Source organism: Lynx canadensis, chromosome X (genome assembly GCF_007474595.2).
Source record: "Lynx canadensis isolate LIC74 chromosome X, mLynCan4.pri.v2, whole genome shotgun sequence".
Taxonomy (NCBI): Eukaryota; Metazoa; Chordata; class Mammalia; order Carnivora; family Felidae; genus Lynx; species Lynx canadensis.
Genome location: NC_044321.2, coordinates 110208996 through 110224958, shown reverse-complemented (window position 1 = coordinate 110224958; position 15963 = coordinate 110208996). Strand labels below are relative to the sequence as shown.

At 43.5% G+C, this 15963-nt stretch overlaps 1 protein-coding gene across 2 annotated transcripts in view; it reads right to left on the bottom strand.

Moving 5' to 3' along the window:
• The window catches only part of LOC115507663 (transmembrane 9 superfamily member 2-like), a 90266-nt gene that overhangs the window by 19809 nt on the left and 54494 nt on the right, over positions 1-15963 (bottom strand). For both annotated transcript variants that reach the window (XM_030306126.1, XM_032592231.1), the window contains exons 9-13: positions 13922-14030; positions 12889-13021; positions 11527-11646; positions 11267-11324; positions 1476-1635 (exon numbers count right to left, since the gene is read on the bottom strand). In XM_030306126.1, coding sequence (XP_030161986.1) covers positions 1476-1635; positions 11267-11324; positions 11527-11646; positions 12889-13021; positions 13922-14030 — 580 coding nt within the window. The remainder of the gene's footprint in view (positions 1-1475; positions 1636-11266; positions 11325-11526; positions 11647-12888; positions 13022-13921; positions 14031-15963) is intronic.

Sequence of the window (15963 nt, the reverse complement as noted above, 5' to 3'; positions counted from 1 at the left end):
AAAAACTGTTTAAAAAAAGAAGTAGTCAATAGATGTTTTCTATTTGGCCGCTGCTGTTCGGTCTGCAATCCACTGTGGATCTTCCACTTCCTCACAGCACATCCCAGTTTGGAAGCAGCCACATTTCAGGCCCTCAAAAATCACACGTGGCCAGTGGCCAGCACACGAGAAAGCACACAGCTAAGGCAACGACGATGTTTATCATCTCCTGTCAGTTTCAAGGGAGAGACCGGACAACATTTAGTGGTGCCTGTTCCAATATGAAGTAATACATGTCAAAAAGTCGTCTCAGAATTTGTCTCACGCATTTCCCTTAAAATCTGTCGGTAGTTTTCAGACATTTTTTCTTTTTTTCTGCTCTGTGTGGACCTCCAGCTTCCGTTTTGTGTTGTCTGATTTCTCCCTTTGCACACAGTGTGCAAACTCACACTATGTCTTTATACATTCCTTTTGCAGAGTAGTCTTTTCAGTGTCCTGCTCCTTTGCCCTGTATGTAGAATAAGCTAACTTCAAATCTATAAACTCAACAGTTCCATTTTCAGACTGTACCTTAGCTTTCTTCCCCCGCTGTATACTTTTCTGACTCGGTTAAAGTCAGCCTTCCTACTACTATATATCCTTTTAATTTTCTCCAACAGAGACAGAAATTTAAACAACCTATAAAGTGGGGAGTACTTTAATTTTTTTTTTCAACATTTATTTATTTTTTTTTTGGGACAGAGAGAGACAGAGCATGAACAGGGGAGGGGCAGAGAGAGAGGGAGACACAGAATCGGAAACAGGCTCCAGGCTCTGAGCCATCAGCCCAGAGCCCAACGCGGGGCTCGAACTCACGGACCGCGAGATCGTGACCTGGCTGAAGTCGGACGCTTAACCGACTGCGCCAACCAGGCGCCCCAAAGTGGGGAGTACTTTAAATAACATCTTTTAAAGGGTTACTGGGTTCCATTTTTGTTCATTTTTAAATGTTTTATTCTGGAATGATTATCCCAGGATGCCTGGCTGGCTCAGTCAGAAGAATGTGTGACTCTCGATCCTGGGGTTGTGAGTTCGAGCCCCATGCTGGGTATATAGATTACTTAAAAATAAAATATTTTTAAAAAGGAGTATTCTAGGAGCGCTGGGGTGGCTCAGTCAGTTAGGCGTCCAACTTCGGCTAAGGTCATGATCTCACGGTCTGTGGTTCAAGCCCTGTGTCAGGCTCTGTGCTGACAGCTCAGAGCCTGGAGCCTGCTTCGGATTCTGTGTCTCCCTCTCTCTCTGCCCCTCCCCTGCTCATGCTCTCTCTCTCTCTCTCTCTCTCTCTCTCAAAAAAAAAAAATAAACATTTAAATAAATGAAGAAATAAATAAATAGGATTATTCTTCGTAGTTTTCTCCAAGGGTACATTTCACATTCCATGTATAGTAATATACACGTTTAGGTATTATTTCAGACATCAGTCAATGGTCAAAAGCAGTATTTTAGAAATTTACCTTTTTCTTGGCTCCAAAGTACGCACCCACAAATGTTAGGGGTACTGAAATTCCACACCACATTGCAAGAATCCCTATCAGAGTACCAAAGGAGATGGCAGCTGATGAACCTTCCACCCAAAGAATCACGTTCATAAAAAAGAGGTCGGCAAAGACGACACTGGGGAGAAAAAGAGTCATCAGGAAGCAATATGCTTTCGTGAAAATGTTAAACTCATACTTGAGATGAATATCAGAACGTTCTTTTGGTGAGAAGGATATAATAAATTATAAGGCTATACCCTAAAAGAATAGTAAATCTCACTGTGGGAAACCAGTCATTGAGCTGGGACTTAAACCCAATACCATATAATAAGATAGCAGTTCATTATAGGACATCATTTCCACATCCTACTCTTCTTGGCACCCCCAGAGTCCAGCAGAAAATAAATGAGATGGGGAGTAATATGCCACGGAAAAACTCAATATGCAATAGAGCGAACACAATAAAGACAATGCATAGACTAGGGGTGCCTGGGTGGCTCAGTCGGTTAAGCGTCCGACTCTTGGTTTCGACTCAGGTCATGATCTCATCTCACGGTTCGTGGGATGGAGTCCGGCATCGGGCTCTGCACTGACGGTGCGGAGCCTGCTTGGGATTCTCTCTGCCCCTCACCCGTTTGCGTGCTCTCTCTCAAAATAAATAAATAAATAAACTTTAAAAAAAAAAAAGAAAATGCATAATAAAAACAGATTTTTTTTAATTTTGTGAAGTTTTTATTTGAGAGAGAGACAAAGACCGTGGGGGGGGGGGGCGTAGAGAGAAAGAGAGGGAGAGAGAGAATCCCAAGCAGGCTCCGAGCTGCCTGTGCAGAGCCCGATGTAGGACTTGAGCTCACGAAACCCGCTAGATCACGACCCGAGCAGAAATCAAGGGTCGAACATTTAACCAACCGAGCCACTCAGACGCCCCTAAAGACAGATTTTAGAATCCTAGACTGAAATAGGCTACAAGCCTCAAGTCCAATAAATGTTCACTTAAAGCAAGAGCTTTAAGTCAATCGCTCAAAATCAACAGGTCAGCTGCTGAATCTACTGGATAAATCACCAGGCAAGCCCAGTTGTCGTGCCCCTATTTGTTCCAGACAAGTTGGCTCAGTGCTACAGGTGAGTATGGACAACCATATGGATGCGAGTGTTTCTGAAAGCCTAAAACATGAGGTTGAAAAGGTGGGCGGAGGCTAGATTGTGGAAGGCTTTGAATGGCAGGGTAAGGAATGCGGACGTCCAGAAGCGGCCGGAGGGTTTTTACGCTCAAAGCTGTGAGGTACATAATACAGTCTTCCCGGCAGATGAGTCCACAGCATGGCAAAGGACAGACCTAAAGGAAGAGAAACTAGAGACCAGGAGACTAGATAAAAAGTGGTAAGAAACAGTATAATGTGGTGATGGTTAAAACCCAAGTGATGGATATGAAACACATGAAGAATTAAGAGGTTTGGTCAAAGATGGTACATGGAAATCACACCTTTGGCTCTGCTCCCTCCTCAAAACTCTGATAAAATTATGGTAAAAGAACTTTAAAAGGGTATGAATACACAAGGGTGGGGGACACAGGAGACAAGCAACCCATTTTGTAAAGCAGACAGCAGAAGGACAAGTAGTAACTGAGTTAGTAGAACAGGGAGACCTGGGATCCTGAGTCGTCCGTAGGGAAAGCTGAGAGGCAACTCCGCTGACACCAAGGAGCTCCAACAAAGGCTCAGGGATTTGTAGCGCCGGGTTCCTCTGGAAGTGGGAGGGAAGGAGTGGCTAAAACCAGGACTGGTTGGAAGTCAGCCTAAGACACTGACAGGGTTGCCGGCTCCCTCCCGAGTCTGCAGAGCCAAGGAACTTCCCTTCCTGACCCCAGCAGAAGACTGGAGGTCTAGTCTCTCAGAGAAGGTCCCTGAAGCTCAGAAGAAAATTTTAAAAAGGAAAATCTGTGACTGACATCCTCGGAGAGATTAGAGGAGGCACTGCAACTATGAAGCAAGAGGAATTAGAAATATGACAAGGAGAACTAAAACCTCAGTAAAAGGGTTGGGATATAAAGCTAATGATATGTCTTAGAAAGCAGCATTAGGGGTGCCTGGGTAGCTCAGCTGGTTAAGCGTCCGACTCTTGGTAACAGCTCAGGTCATGATCTCAAGGCTCGTGGGTTGAGTCCCACGTCAGAAGGAGGATAAGGAGGAGGGGAGGGGAAGAGAAGAAGAAATGAAGACACCCTAAGTGCCCATCGAAGGATGAGTGGACAAAGAAGGTGTGGTGCACATATACATTAGCATATTATTCGGCCTAAAAAGTGAGGAAATCCTACCATTTGCCACAACATGGATGGACCTTGAAGGCATTATGCTGACTGAAATAAGTCAGAGAAAGACAAACACCGTATGATCTTCCTTACACGTGGAATCTAAAACGCAAACAAAAGCAAACCAAACTCCTAGAAGAAGAAAATCACACTTGTGGTTTCTGGGGCCAGGGTTGAGGCACGGATTGGAGGAAGGTGGTCAAAACTTCCAGTTAGAAGATAAGTACGTCTTGGGGACGTGATGTACAATGTGATGACTACAGCTAACACGGCCGGCCGTGTGACAGGGAAGCTAAGAGAGTAAATCCTCAAGAGTTCTCATCATCACAAGGAGAGATTTGTTTTCCTTTTTTTCCCTTTCTTTTCTTTTTATTGTATCTACGTGAGATGACGGACGTGAGACGAACCCTTTGTGGGACTCATTTCACAATATATGTAAATTGAACTGCGATGTATGTCGATTGTTTCTCAACAAAACTGGAGGAAAAAGAAAAAAAATTGAACAGAAGAAAAAAACGAAAGAAAGGAAAATTAGATAGACAACCCAGGCACATGCAAAATAGAAGTTACTTGAATAGACAGAGTTCTTTTTTAATTTTTTTTAATGTTTATTCTCGAGAGAGAGAGACAGACAGACAGAGACAGAGTGTGAGTGGGGGAGGGTCAGAGAGAGAGGGAGACACAGAATCGGAAACAGGCTCCAGGCTGTCAGCACAGAGCCTGATGCGGGGCTCGAACTCACATACCATGAGGTCATGATCCGAGCCGAAGTCGGACGCTTAACTGACTGAGCCACCCAGGCGCCCCTAGACAGAGTTCTTAATGTCTTTTAGGGATATTAAATAATTTCCTCAAGGTCAGACAGCTGATAAGAGGCAGAGCTAGGATTCGAATTCACGTGTGTGTGTGATTCTTTAAGGGCAAGCTGTTTCCATCCCACTATGCTATACTAAAGCCTCTATGGTGGGGACCTCCCCCCACCACCAATCGGGTGTATCTTCCCTTCCCCCAGACATTTAGTCAAAGACCAGAGAGAGGGAACATGGTAACATCCACATTATGAGGCACCAGGTAAGGCTTTGAGGTCTCCCGTCGAGGGAATCTCTGGTTTAGTCCTGTAGTTGGAAGTTCTCTCAAGGTCCATTCCAATTCTAGGATTTAATGTTGCCTTCCAATTTCTGATTCGGGATCATTTTTTTTTTTTTTTGGATGTTCCTCATCTCTCATGATAAACTGACTTCAGCCATTTGTTCCTTCATTTTACTATTTCTGCCTCACCTCCCCCCCCCACCCCCGCCTTGTGTGTACGATCTCTTCTGCGTACTAAATCTATGTCGGTAGGGACATTGACTGTGCTTTTTCAAGGCTCATACTTTGCCCCTGCTGGAGCTGTGGTTTTAACCCTTTCAAACAACAACAAATACAACCACAGTAAACCTCCACCTTAGGTCTCATTGGTTTCTGGCATCTTAATAAGGGAGGCTGGTTTCCCATGATTTAACCATACTTCTTCAAATGTTTCTTAATACCTTTCTGCTCTAATGAATTTGTTTAGCCACAGTATTCCTCTGCCAAATTTCCTAGCTTTTGAGAGATTCATTTCAGCCGTTATCATTCCATGGCCAGAAAAAATTACTTCTCACTTGACAAATCATAACCTCCCTTCTTATACATAAACTCAATTAACCTGTCTCAACGATTTCCCTTTTGAAAGTACACTCTAGAATGTTAATATGTGTTTAACAATTCTGTAACTGCCCTTCAGTTTCAAGTTTTTATATTCTAAATAGTTCTTCCTTTGTTGGTCTCTAATTATTTCTAGACCTTTTCATGGAATCTTAAACAGCAAAACTAAAAGGAAACTTGAGAGGTCATCTGGGTTCATCTCCTACCTGAAACATTTATTCACACACTCATCAAACATTTATTGAGTACCTATGTGTTAGGCCCTGGTGTTCAAAGATAAATAAAAATCTTTGCTCTGCAAAGCTCAGTCTAGTGGGGGACAGAGATAAACAAATAAATTACAACACGACACGGAAAATGCTATAGCAGATGATAAACACAGAGCAGTAGGAACACAGAAGAAAAGAGTGACCAAAAATACTTTATAGCTCACAAAACAATTTCACAATCCATTAGTTCATTTATTTCTCTGAACGACTCTGTGACACAGGCATCACAGGCAAGGAAATGGACAATCAGGAAGGGGACAGGACTTCCCCAAAGTCACTTAGCTAATACTGACTGCCTAATATTAAGTGCTGGAATTCAGACTTGCTTCTTCTAATTGTTAAGTTTGGGTGCATGACCATCAAACTATGCTGCCTCTTCTTTTCCCTTCCTACCACTTTTGGGGTTACATGAAGGAAACGTATATAGTTTAATAATCTTACTTTCTTCCATTTCTTCTAGGGAACATAAGTGTTCATTAGTCTAAATGCTTCTCCTCTTAAATGTAAAGCCTGATTTTTTTTTAAATAATAAATTTGAAGCCAGTTCTACACTGCCCATTTATGGCACTGTATCAGCTACTCACACATTTATACACTGCGAGGCACCGAACTTCTCTTTCAACCTACTACTTTCTAAGAAATAAGAATGCCAGTACCTTACGATTTTCTCTCCCATCGACCTAAGAGGGCCCCTAAACCACTTGAGGGAAATCTATCCTTTGTATCATGCCTGTTTACTGCTTTAAAACTGCATTCAGGGGTGCCTGGGTGGCTCAGTCAGTTGAGCGTCTGACTCCTGATTTCGGCTCAGGTCATGATCCCAGGGTCATGGGATCAAGCCCCTCATTGGGCTCTCCACTGAGTGTGGAGCCTGCTTAAGATGCTCTCTCTCTCCCCTTCTGTCCCTCTCCCCCACTCACACTCTCTCTCTAAAATAAAATTTAAAAAATTTAAAAATTTTTGGGGCGCCTGGGTGGCGCAGTCGGTTAAGCGTCCGACTTCAGCCAGGTCACGATCTCGCGGTCCGTGAGTTCGAGCCCCGCGTCAGGCTCTGGGCTGATGGCTCGGAGCCTGGAGCCTGTTTCCGATTCTGTGTCTCCCTCTCTCTCTGCCCCTCCCCCGTTCATGCTCTGTCTCTCTCTGTCCCAAAAATAAATAAACGTTGAAAAAAATTTTTTTTTAATTTAAAAATTTTTAATTGCATTTAGTTCTACTAACAGAACTAGGAAACTGAATCTGTTTTGCACTTTTAAATTATTCACTTGATTCAATCAGACAGTGATTATTTACTGAGTACTTATTCCATATAAGGCACTTATACTCTGTATAAGGCACTTGGTTACACACTGTGAAAGATACAGAAATGAATAAGACCTCATACTCACCCTCATGAACGTTAGAATGCAGAATAAGACATATCACAAATAACTGTAATCTAAGGAACACTGTGATAAGTAGTATAGCGATGGGGAGAGACACTGTACAATTTCAAACATGGAAATGGTGGCATTTGAGCTGGGGCTTAAAACAATGAATAGAAATCTGGCATCGGAGGGTTGGAAAGAAGTGATTACAAAAAGGTGGAACAACACAGAAAGATGGAACAGCATGAGCAAAGGCATGATAGCAGAAGGGTTGCTAATAACCACAGCTACCATTCACTGAGCACTTAGTATGTGCGAGGCACTGTTCCAAACGCAGTACGTACGTTATCCCGTTTAATCCTCACAGCTCAACCAGGAGGAAAGGGATACCATTATTCCCATATGACCCATGAGGAAACCCGGGATTAGAGAGGTAACATCACTTGCCCAACAGGCCATGATTAGTAAATATTATCTGAAGCTCTTTTTTTGCCGAATTTAAAAGACACCTGCGTAGCTCAATAATTTTAAATCTGCGCTGACGAGCATACAAAGTATTAAGACGTAATTTGTATGGCAGTGACAGCACGAAGAAGGGAGGTGAGAAAGGAGCTTGATAGGAGCAAAGTTTTGTCTAATATTGAAATTAAGCTGGGATTCATCCGAACTAGATTGGTGTAAATTGGGACACTAATTGTAATCTGTAAGGTAACCACTAAGAGAATAACTCAAAAAAAAAAATGGTAAAATAGATGACAAGGGAACAGAAATGGCACCACAGAAAATATCTATGCGACGGAACAGAAGACAAAGATCTCAAAGACGTACCTGCACGCCTATGTTCGTCGCAGCGTTACTCACAATGTGCTCAAGGCCCGGTAACTAGGAGGAGGTAGAATTGGGAAATGAACCACTCTATACGTTTGCAGTATAGGGTACGTGTGCGTGCGTGCACACGCGCGTGTGTGTGTCCGACTCTAAAGCCTGTGCCGTCAGCTTCTAGCACTACCTCTCCCCTTTAATATATGGTTCTGAGTTGGTGTTACTGTTGTTCATAATGAAATTACTTAAAAACAGGTAACACGTGCATATGGTACATGATGCAAAAAGGTGGGGAAAAAAAGAGCGAAAAGTAAATCTAATACAAATAGTCTCCTTCACACTCCTGTCCCCCAGCCCCCCGAAAACCCACCCAGGACACAACCACTGTTCCCAGTTGCTTTTCAAATCAAAAACATTTTTTTTTTTTACTTTGACAAAACTGTGTCTTGACACCGCGTCATCGCAAAGTCCATGTAAACCTGAGCCATGTAATTATGGATTTCTACTCGAATTTTTGAATTTCTCTGTGTAAAACATGCTTCACAATCAATCTCACGGAAAACATGATGAAAACAGCTCATAGCGCATTGGGAATGCTAATGCTTTTCTCAGACACTGATTGTTCAATTTGGCTCATCAAGCTTAGCGATATGATATATTCTAATTCTTTTACATTTTTTTTTATTTTTTTTAACGTTTTTATTTATTTTTGAGACAGAGAGAGACAGAGCAGGAGCAGGGGAGGGGCAGAGAGAGAGAGGGAGACACAGAATCCGAAGCAGGCTCCGAGCTGCCAGCACAGAGCCCGACGCGGGGCTCGAACTCACGGACCGTGAGATCATGACCTGAGCCGAAGTCGGACGCTTCACTGACTGAGCCCCCCGGGCGCCCCTTACATTGTCTATTTCTATGATGTAGCTTCTTTTTACAGTAAGATGGAACATGTGTGATGAACGCTGGGCCATTATTAGTCCTCTTAAGCCACGAAGACAGTTTCAGAGACAATTTGTATTTAATTTCCTCTACAGTGCCTAGGATAATGCCTTAAATAGGGTAAGAACGAAAGCAAAACACAACCAAAAAGACCACGCTGGGTGTGCCGAATGAGTAACGAACTAAAGCAGAGAACAGCGGACGGTTTGTGGACTGGTTCCTGCACGTGCTGCCCCTTGTAGTACAACCCAGTATAATGACACTTGCACAATGGCACTTTGCTGCCAAATTTATCCAGTGTGGGATTCATTTGAGTCTTGAGCTTGAAGCAACAAATAGCTGAAATATTGTCAAGGACATTGCTTTCTTACATAAATGTAATAAAGCATTCACCTCAGAGAAGACCACCCATTCTAGTTCCCTTGAAAACAGTTACAGGAAAAGCAGATGGCTCTAGTCAAGGTGGGGAGGGGGAGGGGACTGCATTGTCCTTACTTTAAATAAGTCAAAAATTCTGAGGTTCCTGTATTTGATGTGCAAACTCGTAATGTTCAATCCTCTCAATGATCTCCTCTTTTTCCCCGGAGTTTCAAGGAAAACAAGCCACATGGAGATAAAAGGTTATGGGTCTACAGAATCTATCACTGCGTTGCCTCATTCACGGTATCATGCACAGCCACAGAGCATTGTTAAAGCATTTTGCTCTCCCTTTGTCACCAATCAGCATATAATGTAACTGAGTTTACTATGTATAACTTTCATTATAGGACCTCTTCCACTATGGGGACATACCTCTAGCATCAAGGACATGGGAATTTTGTAACAAATAGGAACTAAAGTACATGACAATTAAGATAGAATCCACTAGTTTTTCCTTAAAAAACAAAAAAAGTGGGGGGGGGGAGGTGGGGAGCCTGAGTGGTTCAGTCGTTTAAGCATCTGACTCTTGATTTCAGCTCAGGTCATGATCTCGTGGTTCGTGGGATCGAGCCCGGCATCAGGCTCCTGGCTGACAGTGCGGACCCTGCTTGGGACTGTCTCTCCCCCTCTCTCTCTGCCCCTCCCCCACTTGTGCTGTCTGTCCATCTGTCTGTCTCTCTCTCTCAAAATAAATAAACCTTTTTTAAAAAGACCTTTCCTTCATAACATCAAGGAAAGAATATGAGAAATGAACCGTGCTATGGACTGAGTTGTGTCCCCCTCCCCAAATTCATATATTGAAGCACTGATCCACAAGGTAATGGTATTTGGGGGTGGGGCCTTTGGGAGGTGATTAAGCTTAGATGAGGCCTTCATGATGGGATTAGTGCCTTTATGAGAGGAGACACTAGAGAGTTTACTGTCTCTGCCTGCCATGTGGGGAAACAGCAAGACTGCAGTCGTCAAGAGCTAGGAAGAGACTTCTCACCAGGACCCAACCCTGTTGGTGCCCTGATCTCCAACATTTCCGCCTCCAGAACTATGAGAAATCAAATGTGTACTGTTTTGTTTCACCCCCCCCCCCCCCCCCACTCTATGGGATTTTTTTTTACATTTATTTATTTTTGAGAGACAGAGACAGCACAGGTCGGGGAGGAGCAGAGAAAGAAGGAGACACAGAATCCAAAGCAAGCTCCGGGCTCTGAGCCGGCGGCACAGAGCCCACAGAGCCGGATGCGGGGCTCAAGCTCACAAACCGAGATCATGACCTGAACCGAAGTCAGACGCCCAACCGCCTGAGCCACCCAGGCGCCCCTCCAGTCTATGGATTTTGGTAGGGCAGCCCGAGCTAAGGAGATGAAACCCTAAGTGAGTCAGCACTTCATCAGCGAGGTTCTGTGGGAAGATCCCAGGACGGGATGCAGGGGGAACATTCGGTTATATATAGCGCTCTGTTACTGACATCCCACGTGACCTTGAACACCTGCTCCCCGGCTTGGCCACCAATCCCGCAGGTCTGTAACTAGGGGGCTGACTGCGCTACTCACACGGCCACTGTGCGGCCCCGCCCACTCCCCCTTGGACAATGACTCTACCCCCGAACTGCAGTCACTAATGACACTGCAGTCACTAGGGGAGACGGGAAGAAAGAATCACAGAAGGCAGCGACAAGGGGACAAACACAGGTGGTGCCTAAATTGCCATTCTAATATGGTATATAATGCAAGATGTATAACTGAGATGAGCATTTATGAAATGTGCTCCAAGACCGAAGATCAAAATTCAATACAGCAGCACCCTGGCTATCTCTTTGCACTCGAGGCTACGCTGTACAAAGAGAGAATGCTGCCGCTACAGAAAACTCCTCTCCCTTCGACCCTTCATTATCGCCTACGATGATTTCTCCAAGACGAAGTCTAAGGAAGAGTGTAATTGCATAGAGAACGGAGAACGTGCAATGCTCACCCAGGACATAATAGTGCCGTCAGCAAAAAGTTTGTCTTCCATTTAACACCTTTAAGTGCTGAGGAAGGAAAAGACAGAAGAGTTACTGTCGCAACTTGATTTCAGTCCACTTTAGACCTACTTTATGACCAGGACACAAGTACCTTTGGATGGGTCGGCTAAAATGCCCCATGCGATTCTCAAATGTTGTGTTTTACGGCCTTTTAATTTCTACACTGAACGCATGAACTTACTGGAATGAGAGCAGATGTAATGCTTACTCTTATACATTCTTGCAGACACATATCCGGCAGGGGTTCCCAGAAGGACCCAGAGCACAACGGCACAGGTCATTAAAGCGCCTCGGTTGGAGGGGGATAGAAAACCAAGGCAGGCCAGAACTAAAGGCACAAAAAAGAAATATCAAACCAGTTACGATCATAGCCTCAGAAGCACACAAGACTTTGTAATAAATTAAAGACCCACTGATTAAGACATATTATGTGTAACAGCACACAAGGATATTCTGTCATGTGAGATCTTAAGTGACACTGTGAATGAATGTTATTCCCTTAACTAATGACAATTTTGTCTTAATGAAAAGGTGTGATTTTCAAGACAAGGCAAGTGAAGTTCAGTTTCCAAGTTGGATCTAGTCTTTACCTCACCATTTAAATCAAAATTAAATAAACAATCCCCCCTACTCTAGTATCATTCCCTAAACAGAAAATCATTTTCCCACAAACATTTCCTTCTGCTTCCTTGTATTCAAGGGGAAGAATAAAGAAAAGATCAAAGCAGTGGGGCACCTGGGTGGCTCAGTCGGTTAAGCATCCGACTTTGGCTCAGGTCATGATCTCATAGTTTATGAGTTCGAGCCCCATGTCAGGCTCTGTGCTGACAGCTCAGAGCCTGGAGCCTGCCTCAGATTTTGTGTCTCCCTCTCTCTCTCTGCCCCTCCCCTGTTCTCTCTCTCTCTCTCTCTCTCTCTCAAAAATAAACATTAAAAAAATTTTTTTTAATCAAAGCGAGACTTGGTCTCAGGAAAATACAATCTTGAAAGCTGAATTTTGAAGTTAGCACTGACATCTGAAACACCTAACAAGCCTTTTTTTTTTTTTTTATAGCAGCCTTGTTTATGAAAATCACCACTCTGGCCATCAAAAATCGACAGGCTCCATTTTTACTTTATACATGAAGGCAGCCAGGGTTCAACAGCCATTGTGAGCCTCCTAAAGATGCCATTCTGTTTATACGTTTAAAGACCAGCACTTAGGCTTGCCACAGCATTTCAAAATGCTAGTGTTTAATTATGAATTCCCTTAGTCCACTTAAAATATAATTCTACCCACATGCTGATTTTCAAGAAAGCTTCTCTTTTGCAAAGCAAGGACTTTGTGTATTGGACAGCGCAATAAATTATTCACAACTGAAGAAGCCATGAAAGGTCCCGGAGACAGGAACATATTCAGATTCCTATCCTTGATTTGAGAAGATAGAATTGTAAGTACCATAAAACATACATTTTCTTAAACTTTAGGGTATTTTCAAAGCCCTTTTGTACACGTGGATCAAAATTTAACATACGGCAACAGTTCACTAAGAATGTTTAAGATGACGCATATCGATCTGAGCCTACTTACGTAAGGTGATAAACGTCATGATCAAAACTTGTGTTCCTTGGCCCAGGAAAACTGACAGCAACATTCTACTCCTTGGTGGTCTGAATACATCCCCATGAAGCAGCTTCCAACCAAAGTCCTCCTGGGCGTCTTCCTGCATATGAGAAAATCTTTGGTAAACACACTGTGGCAGAAAGTTACCAGAACTCTCAAACTTAGACGGAAATGAATTTTCCTCTAAAGACAGACTAACTGGAAGCCAATGGCTCATTCAGGATACAGCAGCCCTCTGGAAGGTAGGTGATCCTGCCATCCAAATGAGGCACTCCCTTACTCTAAGTTTTGCATTAGAGGGAATGTGTTCCTCATACAAGGAACACACCTGGCTTAATTGCATGAAGAAAGTGAAATGATTTAATATACAGAGGGAATCGGCCAATTTTTATAGAAATTTAAAATTCGGGGCACCTGCGTGGCTCACTTGGTTGAGCGTCTGACTTCGGTTCAGGTCATGATCTCACAGTTTGTGAGTTCAGGCCCCGCATCAGGCTCTGTGCTGACAGCTCAGAGCCTGGGGCCTGCTTCCGATTCTGTGTCTCCCTCTCTCTCTGCCCCTCCCCCGCTCACACTCTGTGTCTCACTCTGTCTCTCAAAAAATGAATAAATGTTAAAAGATTTTTTTTAACTAAATTTAACCCAAATGATAACATTTTGCAATGTTTGATACATTTATCTCATACTCCAAATTAATGGAAACATTAAATAATACTTTAAAAGTTCAGAAACATATAAAAAGGAATAGAACCAGAGTGGGTAACAAATACCTCTCTAATAAACTGACTTCTACTTTTACAGAGCATACCCAACTCTATACTTTCTGATAGAACCTACGCAACTCTATACTTTCTGATTTGGTATAATAGGCTAAATTGCTAGACGTCGAAATGTGCCGTATTCGAGGTATTATATGCCCTAAGTAAAAATATAACATTGACAAGTGGACAGAGTAGGCATTCAAATATTTGCTGAATCAAATATGTGCATTTTTACTTACAGAAGAACTCATCTCATTGTATCTGATAATATCTCTATGAAGAGTCCTCAATATAATTATAGCCACCATGCCAGATAAGAAGAGAATGATAACAAAGGAATTCATAATACTAGAAAATTTAAAGAAGAAAAACGAGAAGTTAAACCTCAAGTTCCTTATTTAAACCGTGAGAAGAAAATGTGGGTACATATAAAAGAAAGGCATTCAAATTATCATCATGCTGATCACTTTTCCAAGGTTAAACTTAGATCAAAAGCTGAATACATCAGTATATTAAATGAACTTAATATATTATAATACACAATATATTGACATTATGTATTAATACACATAATCCACAAAACTGTATTACAAATAAAGCAACATAGGGGCGCCTGGGTGGCTCAGTCTGTTAAGTCCGACCTCAGCTCAGGTCATGATCTCACGGTTCGTGAAGTCAAGTCCCACATCGGGCTCTGTGCTGACAGCTCGGAACCTTCTTCGGATTCTGTGCCTCCCTCTCTCTCTGCCCCTCCCCCGCTCATGCTCTGTCTCTCTCTGTCTCAAAAATAAACACTAAAAAGAAACAAAACCAAACCAAATAAAGCAATATAAGCAACATTATTCTTAAGGTGATTTTAGAATTTTTTAAGGGTACATTCCCAAAAAGAAGCAAGAAGAAGTAAATAAGATCAATTAACAGAAACTCAATTCCAGAGCATGGAACTGAGAATGAAAGTCCAGGAATCAAGGTTGAACTAATGGCTGACTGACTTCTTAACTGATAGACCAAGGTTGTGGTCTTTTTATGAGCTTCAGGGTAATGACCCCATGGTCACTGTACTTCCCAGCTCTTACTGTTTCTAAAATTTAAACTTCAAAATTATTCCCAAATCAAAACCAATCCCTTCTGCCATCCCACCACCCAGCCAAACCCGAACACATCAACAAAGCTTCACCAGAATCTGAAAAGACCAACACTGTTCTAGAAAGATGCCAATAAGGAGGAGCCTGGGTGGCTCAGTCAGTTAAGCATCTGACTTTCCCTCAGGTCATGATCTCACAGTCCGTGAGTTTGAGCCCCACATCAGGCTCTCTACTGTCAGCGCGGAGCCCATTTCAGATCCTCTGTCTCCCTCCCTCTCTCTCTGCCCCTCCCCCGCTTGTACTCTCCCTGTCTCTCAAAAATAAATTTAAAAAAAGATGCCAATAAGATGATTGATGTCTATGGTTGCCAGAGAGGAGGTAGTATGGGGGGATGGGCAAAATAGATGAAGGAGATTAAGAGGTGCAAAGTTCCAGTTATAAAACAAATAAGTCACTTGTGGCTGCCAAAGGGGAGGGGGTGTGGGGGGATGGGCAAGATGAGTGCAGGGGGTGGGAGGTGCGGCCTTCCAGCTATGGAATGAATAAGTCACAGGGATAAAAGGTACAGCATAGGAGGGGCGCCTGGGTGGCTCAGTCGGTTGAGCGTCCGACGTCAGCCCAGGTCATGGTCTCACGGTTCGTGAGTTCGAGCCCTGAGCCAGGCTCTGCGCTGACAGCGCGGAGCCTGCTTGGGATTCTCTGTCTCCCACTCTCTCGACCGCTCCCCTGCTTGCGTGTGCACACTCTCATGCCGAACATAAATAAATTTTTTACATTTATTCATTTTTGAGAGACAGAGAGAGAGAGCATGAGTGGGGAAGGAGCAGAGAGAGAGAGAGGGAGACATAGAATCCAAAGCAAGCTCCAGCCTCTGAGCTGTCAGCACAGAGCCCGACGTGGGGCTCAAACCCACAGACCACGAGACCATGACCTGAGCTGAAGTCGGACGCTTAACCGACTGAGCCACCCAGGCGTCCCTCTCAAAATAAATAAATAAATAAAAACTTTCAGGGGCGCCTGGGTGGCTCAGTCGGCTAAGCGTCTGACTCTTGGTTTCAGCTCAAGTCATGATCTCACGGTTCGTGGGTTCGAGCCCCATGTGGGGCTCTGAGCCGACAACGTGGAGTGTGCTTGAGATTTTCTCTCCCCCTCTTTCTGCCCCTCTCCTGCTCATGCTTTCTCTCTCTCCCTCGAAA